The sequence below is a fragment of the Aplidium turbinatum genome, chromosome 9 (assembly GCF_918807975.1).
Source record: "Aplidium turbinatum chromosome 9, kaAplTurb1.1, whole genome shotgun sequence".
Classification (NCBI taxonomy): Eukaryota; Metazoa; Chordata; class Ascidiacea; order Aplousobranchia; family Polyclinidae; genus Aplidium; species Aplidium turbinatum.
Window position 1 is genome coordinate 16,212,279 of NC_137480.1, and position 12,416 is coordinate 16,224,694.

At 36.6% G+C, this 12,416-nt stretch overlaps 1 protein-coding gene across 1 annotated transcript in view; it reads left to right on the forward strand.

The window, feature by feature from the left end:
• Positions 1-6,981, forward strand: part of LOC145777156 (nociceptin receptor-like) — a 31,744-nt gene extending 24,763 nt beyond the window's left edge. The window contains exons 8-12 of the mRNA XM_082588460.1: positions 35-63; positions 283-606; positions 3,658-3,835; positions 3,992-4,143; positions 4,375-6,981. Coding sequence (XP_082444586.1) covers positions 35-63; positions 283-606; positions 3,658-3,835; positions 3,992-4,143; positions 4,375-4,449 — 758 coding nt within the window. The 3' untranslated portion in view covers positions 4,450-6,981. The remainder of the gene's footprint in view (positions 1-34; positions 64-282; positions 607-3,657; positions 3,836-3,991; positions 4,144-4,374) is intronic.
• The last annotated feature ends 5,435 nt before the right edge of the window (positions 6,982-12,416 follow it).

Sequence of the window (12,416 nt, forward strand, 5' to 3'; positions counted from 1 at the left end):
ATGTTTTCTAAATGTAATGTTATTTATTTTTTAGACTTTGATGAATTCAGTGGCATGTATCCGGTAAGTTTTAAAGCAAATGGCCATGGCTTTTAGTTTCCTAAAAACCTTAGTAGCCAATTTCACCATTGAAGAATTTCTTCAATTGTTTACAAACCTTTGGCACTACCGCACACCAAAGAATTTCGGAGTCTACCACGACACATTGACTTACTACTTCTATGTTTTTTTCGATATATTGCTATTTAATAACTTATAAAAAGCACATTTGTTTTTTTTTAGCTTCAAGAAACTGGAAATATAGAGGCTGTCTGTTTCAATCCGAAATGGAGCGTTTACCGCGCCTGGTTGATATGCAACTTTTTGTTCACCTTCGTATTACCTATTGTAGTCATGGGGGTATGCTACAGCTTCATACTATGGAGAGTAAGACACCCCTCTGTTACTTCAGCAAATAAGTCTTCAGGGCGTCGCAAATCTCAGGAAGCAAGTTCTCAACGAATGAGATATTCGGTTTTGAAATCGTTTCGTTCCAGCTTAAGATCCACGCTTTCTAGGTCTTCTCTAAGGAATACATCTCAAAAACATAAAGTGACAATCATTGTAGTAAGTATTAGTTTCAACGATGTAGTGATTAAAGCAAATGTAATTGGCTAAACAACATAGTGTATCGGCTACGTTATTATAAAGTTTTATAATGATGTTGTTTCGTTGGTTGGGAGAACCTTCATACTTGGGCTGGGTAGGCAATCTTGAAAGGGCTGTGCAGGCGGTTTTGCATAGGCTACTTGGAGAGGTTTTGAACCAACCAGGGCCAAACTATAGTTTTAATAGCTTCAACTTTTACAGCACTCACGCTTTTATATCGTATTTGATGGCTTCGTACCCAAAACCACTCAGCGAAAGTGAATAATCCTTTGTCGAAAACTTTCTAGATCGGCCTTAAGATGCGGATCTGAAGTAATTTTACTTCAAAAACTGTTTTTTCCCCTATGGCAACTTAACATATTCATGCGTTTTTCTAAAACATGTTTTCAAAACATCTAAGAGGGTATGACATTTGCTGGTGAAGGGACAACATGAAGGCAGTAGCCTGCGCTTGAGACTGGGCAGTAAGAAAGATCAGGGACCAGTGAGACAAAATAATTTTTTCTCTAACTCAAATAATAATTTACAAACAATGCGTAGCAAACCTCAATTTTTATTAAGTTCCACTTTTCGCTGACATTATTAAAACATTTTAACAAAACAATTTGATTTTTAATGTTAATTTTTAAGTTTTAAATGTGCCACTGAAGTGTTTTATTGGTGCCTAACCTAAGGGAGCAGTGGGACACTTTAGAAATACATTTAGTGCCACAAGAAACTAGTTGCAAATAAAAAAATGGACATTCTACATTGCTTTCATACATACATTTATGTGTTACAAAGTATTGTTTCCACACCGCATATCAAAGAAACGTTGAAATGAATAGTTTTAACGGATTGACTCAGCAAAACTTACAAAACAAATACTAGCTATTAACAACAAAAAAAGAGTAGCCTACACAATGGAGTTGTTTAAATGGCTCATGACCTTTTTAAGAGAGGAATTTGTCAACACCATCCTATCGTGTTATATATGTTGCATATGTATACGTTTATACTGTCCTACAGGTCCTTGAACGTTTATACTGTCCCACAGGTCCTTAAACAAAATGTCCCACTGGTGCCTGAACCTGAACCCCATTTTGAAATAGTTTTGCCTCTCAGTCTAAAACTTAAACAAATTAACTTTGGAGTTTTTGGTTTATGAAAATATAAGTTATGAGGATTAACTCTATGTAGCCTACAAGCTATTTCCTACACAACAACTGTTAAATCAAAAACACAAAAGAAATAGGCCACTCCTGTTTACTTCAACAAGTACAAAATACTCTTTTTGATGTTATGCTTGAACTACAAAAGATTTCGTCATCAAACTAAGCTAAACAACATTTATCTTCCTTAGTTACACACGCAAAATTTCAGTCATTCACGTTCACAATGGTTCAAGAAAATGGTAGTGTCCCAGTGGTATAGGGTCTCACCTACACAAACGCCATGATTCAAAAAATTCTCAGGTTTGGAAATGTTGACAGGAATAGGGCCGTGTGAGAACCAAATTTGGCTTCCCTCGAAATCCACTAATGGGCCCCTATGTTTCGTGATGGCTTAAAAATAGGACAAGAAAGCGTTAGGTTATGACCGCAAACTCTTTCAATGTAGGAAAAAAATTCACTTTCATCATTTCAGCAAAGAGTCAATAACTCTAAGATTTTTTAGAAAAAAATAGTAAATATGCCGACAATGCAGTAGCGGATCAGGAAAAAAGTTGGAGAAGAATCAAAGGTTTAACAAAGCAACGTTTATAAAATAAAGGGACAATGGAAAACTTAATGTCCAAAACAAGTAAAAGTGGAAAAAGGGGTGTGGGGGTTGCTCCCGGAAAAATTTGACATACATAATATTGTTTTGATTAGTTTTTATGTATTTTTAGAGCAATAATGTTGCTTTTTATCAAGATGCACAATTTGCATGTAGCAGTAGATTGCTTTGTGGGCTATGTACCCAAATCATCAAATCAAATTTGGATTTGGTAGAAAGTTTGGTTTAAAATATAAATTCGTTTGCCACAAGAAAAAAAATCATTCACGACCATAGAAGGATTTCAATAATTTATTTCTTGAAAATTTGTATAGCCTAATAGGATATGGTGTAGCGTTTCAGCAGGCTAAAACTTCGAAAATCTATCTGAAGTGTCTTGACTTTCGCTTCATCTAAGTTATAGTATTTTCTCCGCTCATTTCACATTATAGCTTATCTCCATTAGCACTAAAACTTATCAATTTTATTATTCATTAACTATAGGCTATTTGAGTGAGCAGTGTTTACTTCGGAATGTTATATTATTTGTTAGTTTTTTTTTTGTTTTTTTTTTGTGGGACACAGAAAACTTTTTACTCATTCAATCTATACTTATGAAACTATCCCGACATCGCTCATTAGGTGAGTAAAGTATGGTTGAGCGAGCAAAGCAAACGAGAAAATTTTGCAGAAATGGAAAAACATTCCAAATCAAATTTTTCCCTACATGTGAAATTACAAGCCGAAAAACGCTGCACGAACTAAATATACGTGGCCCCTAGACCGAGGTGGGCCCCCAGCCGAGGTTTGGAAAGCAGTAGATATAGTCTTGCAGGATTTAAAGTATTGATTCCATCGAGCTTCTGTATCAGCTTTTTTCTGTTTTAAATAGTCAAAAAACATTATAAGCTGCAGACTAAAATGAGTGAGCCCCTAAACAGTCGTTTCCCTCTCGTCCGGGGGGAACGGGTGGCGGTTAACACTTTTTAACGTTTTTGTGTTTAAAGTTGAAAAAATATGCAAATTTAAGATCAAGATTAGATCCGGATTCCATAAAAAAGCACCTATAGATCCGATCCCTTAAAACAAAGTAAGATCCAAGTTCTGATCCTGTAGCTTACACTTCTAGTAGTTAGACATCCTGTAGGCTACTTTTATAAACCCTGCATCGCACTACTAAGTTGGGTAGGCTAATGATGGAATCTTGTTTATTTGTTATTTAAAGATTCAATTAATCAATTTTACGTTTATGAAATAATACACTAATTTTAGGTTTCATTGGTGGCAATGTTCATCATCTGCTGGCTGCCATTCTACGTTGTTCAACTTGTCAAACTTGGCGAAGGAGGCATGCCCTCCTCAGGAGAAAATTGTGAAAGAATCACGCATGCTGTATCCTTGCTTGCGTGCCTCAACAGCATGCTCAATCCAATCTTTTACACGTTTTTAGGTAAATGTTAAATTCTTTATGTTTCCATGACTTACAAACCAGAATTAGTGTATATGAAAACACCACACCACAAGATACCTTAGGCTACCGTTAAGTATTCCAATATTTAAATTTTATTATTGAATTTTAAAAAAGTAAACGTTTTTAATAAAACAGGTTCCAAGTTTTACCAACGTCTTCGGTCAGCAGTGTGTTCCCTTCAAAGATCAAATAGCAATCGCTCTTCCATTCACGTCAAATACACTCGATCTTCTCGCACAGGAGCGCCCACCCATGGTCGAACGTCTACTTGTAATATTCCACATAAGGTGGAGAATTACTACTTTTTTGTTTGTTTTTATTTGTCTGTCTGAATATCATTTGGTTTAAGTAAAACTATCTACTGCTGTCAATTGGCCTGCTCGATAGTAATCAGGCTACCAGAGATGAAATAACAAAAAATGTGACATCATTGCTATTTGTGAGATTACAAATCATTCAAAAAGTAGTCTGTTGTTAACATATTTCGGATTTCATCAAAACATTTATCATCCATTCAGGCAGCTGAGCATTCATCAAGTTGCCATGGGAACACAAATCACCACCAACCCAAGTGCATCTGTAATCGACATTGAAGATCAATATTTTCATATATTTGTCTCACATGTTAACTATAGTTTCGTGTTGTGAAAACAACTCAATATTCATTGTTAAAAAAACAGCTCCGCCAGTCATTCTATTGACGAAAATTGATTTTGTATAGGTCCACTTGTTGCTGCCACGACAAAATTATTTCAGTTTTTTGGTTTTCAATAACTTTTATATTTTTTATTTTTATTCTAAAAAGTAACAACTGTTATAAATGTTATCAATGCTGAGGTAAAGCCTCAATGAAATGTAGTAAAAATTGGCTTAGCTTACTGTTAGCAGCTTTGTTCAAAAGCTTAAATCATGATGAAGGTATCGGTGGGGTGTCAAATTATGGTCTTCAACAAATGATTTAATCCCAGCCGGCCTACCGGTAGCCTACCAATATCTTTGAATTGTCACAATCACTCAACTTGAGGGATGTTATCATCGCCTTTGCCTACAAACATTGTTTAACTGAGGAGACTGTTGATTGAGATTTACAAAGTTTTTGATTTGTCTTTTTGCACCTATTATTTTTTGTTTGCATCTTTGTGTTTATATGACCTAAAGCAGCAAATGACTTAGAAAACCATTATTTCTGATTCTCAAGAAGGGTCTCATCAACCAAATAGTAACACATGAAATAAATATTCGTAGGGCAGCCTACTACTGTATTATATTTTTTTCAATCATAGGCTATTGTCTTTTAATTACACTTGGTCCTATTTTAAACTAATTCAGATATAATCAGTAAGCTACGGTGGCCTACATATTAGCAGTAGCGTTGACAGGGAGTCCATAGGTACTTTTAGATGGGGGCTCATAATTTTAGGGGCCCGTAACATTTCCAAGGGGCTGAGTGCTTGAAAACTTTGTAGCCTATGCGTTTGGATACAGTGCATTTTTGTCTGAAATGTCAATTTAGAACCCAGAGCTTGCATTGGCACCGAATCCAAATTATTCTTTTAACGGCCCTGCATAGCCTATTAGCCTAACACCACCGCTTCTTTTGTCGCGCTGCTATAGCTAACTCAAGGAGCTCAGCCAGTAGTGGCAACGGAGGTCTAGGGGATACTTTTTGGACTGGGGCCTATTTGGGTCCGGTAATTTGGGTCCGGTATCAATGTGATCGTCATAGGGCCACAAATTAAAACATTTCCAAGAAAAATGCACAATAAAAGAATATGGGGTAGTTTCTTGAAAGATTTCGGCCCCCTAAAATCATCCTGGTCCCGGGTCCAAAATTACCGCCTGGACCTCCTGTAACACTACTGATTTCCTAACTTTTAACCTGCGTGGGTCAAGCTTAATCGAATTACACCAGGAGTCGTTTAGCTTCTTCAGTGGCATGCGGATTCGACTTGAATAACAAACTGCTAACCATGGCATTCTGGAGTGTCCTACTTATAAAGTGTCATATAGAAAGCATAATATAGCAGCACGGCGCTGGTTCGCTTTTCTGGGCGAGCGTTTGAGTAACGCATTTCAGGACTGCTTTCCGTTCAGCGGCCCGTGGTGGATGGAATAATTCCCTGTAACAACATTTTCACCATCGGAACCTTCACTCTGCCAATCTCGGTAAAATCAAAAGCCTCTACAAGTAGCCTATGCGAAACTACCAGGAATAACCTATCAAACGCTTTATCAGTCTGAGGGTAAAGATTCAAGACCGACCTATTTAGGCCTACCTACCACTAGACTGAATCACCTTGACCTGGCTTTGTCATCAACTGCCTTGGAATTTGAACAACTTATCTCTTACGAGAAAGCGAGCTAACTCAATAGTTATAATGCTTTAGGTCAGTAGAATTTTTATCTGTGGTTAAAGCCAGGCCTGTGGAGTGGGAAGGAGTTTGACAGGTCGGAGAAGTTAAAAAAGGCCGACTCCAACTCCGCCTTGATAGAAAACGTTGAACAATAAAGTTTTTGTTTGCAAACTTTTTTCAAAATATTATTTCTTGTTCTTTGTACTACGCTTTTAAACTACCAGAAAATAGAAGTGTTTGTTCTTGCCAGTTTTTGAAAAAGTCGCCGTTTTAATTGCCATTACATTTGAATTAAATTAAAAATATATGAAAAGGACGAAAATTAAAAAAAGCCTGGCTACTCTCAAAATTCTTACAACCCTTAAGTTATAGTCGTCCTGAAAACGGGTTAAAGCATCTCTTTGGCCTATAAAATAACTTAAGGTATAGGCTTATTTTAGCCTAATTTGTCACACTATTTTGTAGGCTATGCCCTAAAATTGCATTATTTTTTTCAAAATTTTAATTCCACACTATGCCTAACCATTGATGCATCGTTGAACAAAAAAGTCAAACTACACGAGAAGACGAATTTGATAGTGATATTGATAGCCTACATCTCACCCCAGATTTAACTACCATAGATTCATGCAGAGCGTTGTTGTAGCTTTCTCCGTCGTTCGTTTAATTTTGTTGATGTGTTAGCCTATCATGGGCTAAATGAGTATATTATATATTTTGCTGCTCAATATTGTTGAAGTGTTTTGTCTTTCCTGTAAATATAACACGATTTCCTTATACAAAGCTTTGTTTATATTGGGATTATCAAAGCTATTCCATTTGCAATAGCAATATTTGCAATATATTCAGCTAGGCCATTCTATTTTTGGCAGTTTACCAAGTTTCAAGCAGGAGCACATGGGTGACCTAGGCCTAAACCAACGACTATAAGTAGCTTTACAGTGTTACACTGGCGACATTTTTGATAGTTTTAACCCTTTATCCTGTGACGTATTTTGGCCAGTTGACTTGCAGACGGGGGGGTCGGTTCGACACTATCACTTTGAGCTCGTGTAACTCAAAAACTACGCAAGATAGATCAATCAAATTTTCACATGGTGTAGATAATTTATCTGACAACATAACATCGAAACTCTTTTGCAATTTGTTCAACAGCGCAACTTGAAAAATCAAATAATTTGATGGTTGGTCATATTTTTTTATTTGACTTGAGAAATTGCTTCGTAATTAACTTATAATTGAGTGTGACGGGTTAATTCCATTGTGTAGATTTTAATCTCTTACGCGGAGACGTCGTCCACGCTTCAATGAAATCGTAATTGGCGTCCGACTCGCGTTTGCTTGTTGTTTTGCCGGAGGCATTGTAAAAAAAATTTGCTTTGTTTCAACATTTGCAGAGAATGAGACAAAATCACCACAAAAAAACTATTTCAAGTTCTTTTTGAGTCACATGTTTATAGTCTACACTTTTTCAAACGTACTGTCATTACTTGATATTGGAACTAAATCAAGCAAATTTTTTTTCACATTCACACTGTCGAATTTGGTTATGCATGATCAAGAAACACTTTGTATTTCACAGCACATCTCAGGAAGCTATTTATTCGTTTTTAACATTATTTGAACGTCTAAAGACGTTGAATCGATGTAAAAAGTGTCTGATTTGCTGTCTGGGGAGCGGTTTAATACAGAAAAGTAAGGTAGCCTGTGGTGTCACGTGGTATTTGAACAACAACCTATCCAAAGGTAGTGACTTGCTTCGATAGAAGCTTGTTCCATTTTAGGCCATCATGCACTCCAAAAACAAAGAGCGTCTAAAACTCCTTACTGATAAACTATGCATTCCAAAGTGAAATGTTTCAATACTTACCAACAATGATCACTTTGAATGAAACAATTTTGCCAACAGTTGTGACAAAATGTAGTGATAATAATCGTTTAGTCAAATCGTGTTGGTAGGCTATAGAACAGGTCGTTTGCCAAATGGAACTCCCGTTCTGCGTGACAAACTCAAAGTCGTGGCATAACGATACGAAAAATAGAAAAAAATTATTTTTCAGGCCGAGTGCTATTGTCGTAAAAAAACAAAAAATCACTAAAGTGTTGACTTTTTCCTTGAGCAAAATTGAAGGTTATTGATATTTTAAAAATGCACGTTTGTGTCAATATGATTGAAGTGTTTTTTTTCATGTTGTTAACTAGATTTGCAAAATAACATTTTCTACATTTTTTTTCTGATTTGTTGGACATGCATTTTGTGTCAAGTTATTTATTACGCATTAGAAGATTTCTTTCTGTTCAAATTTTGAAATAGCATTTTAGATGCAGTTTGCGATTGATGGCGTTACTGCAAAAACCATCTTTTGTAATTGACACACATCCAAAAACAAAAGACGCATAAACTACTGCTGGCTGATAGACCACGTCACAATACATCATAATGATGTTTTTCCGAACCGAAGACCCAGAAAACCAATTTTGTCGTATATTAGATTAGACGTCTGCAGACGTTGAAACAATGACAAAAAGTGATTTGCTGATTTGAAACAAAGTGATTGCTGTTTCCAATGTGCAAACATTTTGATAAAAAGTAATCAAGTTTTGGCCACAGCATTTTGGTCCATTTAGGCTACTATGGTCAATCAACTCACGTTGCAAATAACTTGTTTTGTGTAAAGTCTTGCTTGTGAAAAAATTGAAGTAAAAACACAAAAATGAAGTAAGCTATATTTACAAAGTATTATATCGTCAGACTAATAAACTAATGGCGTAACTCATTTTTTCTTGTTTTGAGATAATCGAAAAAAACTGTCTACACGGTTGTTTTTATCATATTTATTGTACAGTTAAACGAAAATAGCATGTCGACACAAGTACAATGAGCATGTATACCTTGATTTGCTTCATTTTGCATCCCATAATGTGCTGAGATGACTTAGGCCATTTTCCGAATGCACAGTCATGACTTAGGCCATTTGATATTTTGAGTTTATCAATATAAGTTTTCTAACGGTGACGTAATAACAGTAATAATATGACTAGAATTAAGAGGAAAATCCCTAGTAGCAACTCCAATCTAACGATAGGAGTTGTATTTCATGCTAGACTGCATATTTCGCCCAAAAACAGTTCAGAGTTGGCAAGACAAGCTGAATAGGCTACATTATTATCAGTGATGAGGCAAATTATCAAAAAAGGAGTGGCACCCTGTTGGATAACATGTTTCATAGATTAGAGATCATTATATTTCCTCAATTTGATTGGAAGATGGCTTGAAAAAATAGAAATCGATGTAGTGTCACCTAAGTGTGGTTGTGACCGCTGTGGCAGATCCTCCCACTATGCAGCCTCACATAATGGGACCTTGTACAATACCTTTCCACTGTTTTTATGATTCAGGCCTCAAAGATCATGAACCGTGGGAGCTCCAGCTTTCTTTTCAGGCCTGATACTCAACAAGCATTATCCATCGATTTTCATAAAATCACTGTGTTGCATCCTCTGTACATTGTTGGGATGCGGTCTGATCCTGGCATTCTGGATAATCTCTCGTCGTAGAAATGTCGTTTACCAATTTTCGCTCGATAGTACTGTGCATGCTATCGCACTCCATTTGAGTGTGACCAGCCACGAGGTACTTCTGAGTAATAGCGATGCCATGCTTCCATTCAAGGGCACAGTAGGCACTAGAGACATTAAAGTTTCTATTTTAATATCCACATCCATCACTCCAAATAACTATCTCCTCCAGACCGGGGCTTCCAGAAATTACCCGTTCGAAATGACTAAACTGCAAGAAAGCGAATACTGCACTGCGTAAATCACCTTTTGTTTCATTTCAAATAGAGCAATAAGCATCTTTTGATTCAAGATTGAATAGTGTAAAATTGTGTACCTGCAGCTTGGTTTTATAGTACATACTTCTTGCCTTAGTTTTGGGACACAGAAGTACAGCCTGTAAATCCATTGTCCATACGGATTTTACTGTGCTAGCGGATTCTTTGTCTTTCATCTTCTCATCTCTAGCTTCATTCTTCAACTTGATCTGGTTATCGTATTGTTCCTTGGTAATATTCCCGTGTTTAAATGAAACACACACGTCGCACTGATCCCTACGTGGTAGGAACAGAGCACCCGGCAGCCAGTTGCAACCAGTTCCCCTGAAGCTGCACGTTTTGATCTTATTGGACCGCAGTGGACATGGAGCTGGCCAAGAGTGTGTGCGTAGCCCTCGCGTAGTTAAGACCACCTTAAACAACCATACAAGCGAATGGCCTTTGTCTCAATGTGGACTTGGACCAAACAAAGCCCAATGGCGATGATATCACTGGTAATGGGGGCAGGCTTGGTAGAGTTGGAAGCCCCCAGCCTGGTTTCACACATTGGCGGTAGATCTATGATGATCGTCTCCCAGTGCCTTTTGCCCACGTCTTTTTCCATCATAGACTGGGCCTCCAAAGCCACATACGACATCACCATCCAAAGCCAAATTCAATTTGAAGACAAACCAATACTCGGACACGATGGAGCCGACGATGAAGACGGAGAAGTTCTCATTATGAAATACTTCACTAAAATAGGCTGTGCTCAATGATCATATTCCTAATGATTCAGCAAGCTCTTTGTATTGTCGATGAAATTGGATTATGGTAATTCCACGATACAAGAATTTCTTCTTTCTGTACGTTGTGATTTTTCTGCAGTCATGGGCATGTACAGTAATGGAAACTACATGTAGGCCTAATGGGAATCTACAGTAAGCAAGTCAATGGGAAATTTCGACAAAAAGTAATTTTCTTCTTTTTTATTTTAGCACAGTTACCTACACTTAAAAGTCAAATCAAACGTATTTAAATCTATGTTTTCCTATATTCTCCTCCCATGTCAGTGAAACTCAAGAATGATGGCGATGAACCAGCAACGAGCTTATAAAGTTGCTAAGTGTGATATTAATCTGAGAATTAATTAAGTATCCAACAATGGCTTTCTTCAAAAACCTGCCTTGGGTGCAAGAAGACTCTGAGAAACGGTGCATTGAGAAGATCTGACCTGTATCACAGTGTGAGGTAATAAGTCGCACAACCAGAGTGCTAGAAAAATGAAGCTTTTCAAAGGAACAGAAAGAAAACAGATTGATTTAAGTAGGGTAGTTACTTGAAAATGGCCAAGATTACGATACATGGAATAGAAAAAAACATAATTATTTTGTGCTAAATTAATCGTCTAGACTTGTGATGAAGTGGAAGCTCAATTTCTGTACAATTTATATCGTCGTCTGCTGAATATCTGCTCTGTTGGTGGAAAGCTTTACTTTCAGCCAACGATTAAAGAGATTTGTAAAATGGCCTAAGTCATGCGTTTGAGTTAGGCCATTTGACATTTTTACAAAAATACCACTTTCTCGTTAACGTAGGCCTTAGAAAATTATGTGATAGATGCGCTATATTTTAGGGACCTAAAAAACACTAATATCTCAATTTCGTCAAAAAGTGAGTTACGCCATTATTTTATTAGTCTGACGATATTCTTGAATGAACCATAGTTTTAAAAAAATAGTCTGAACAGGTTTCATCTGATAGAAACTATAATTGATATCATCGCGAAGGATCAAATAGCTGCAAAAATCACTTCAAGCAATTCTTTGGGGTGATTTTCATTATGCAAACCAAGGTGAACCTCAATATACATATTTTTATGCCAAACGATAAAAATCGTTCTTTCTTTTTTTCAAGGACAAGGAAAACGATCCGTATAAAATATAATTCAATTCAACATATTTCCCTTCTTTTGTCAGATATGCATTTTGTGTAACAATGCTTTAGCAAAATTGCTGAGTATGGTATAGCGTTTGAGATGCAGTCAGAGAATACAACTCTATGGTTGATGGCGTTATTACAAAAGCCAATCTTTTGTCACGGAAATGTATTCGAAAACAAAAAGGCACAAAAGCGCTGACTGATAGATTACGTTACGATACGTTACACAAACGAGGCATGGATTTCAGATTCTTTCAACCCAACAAACAACTTTGCTCCAAATGACACAAACGTCTAAATTTATGGAAAAAAATATGTAGGCCTACACCGTTTTGTGAAAATAAGCTTTTGAAGACCAACATTTGAATGAAAAGTTTGAAATTATTGAGTTGGTCCTAATAGTGTTTCTGCTGAGATATATCAAAACTTTTCAATCCTCGTATAAAAAAT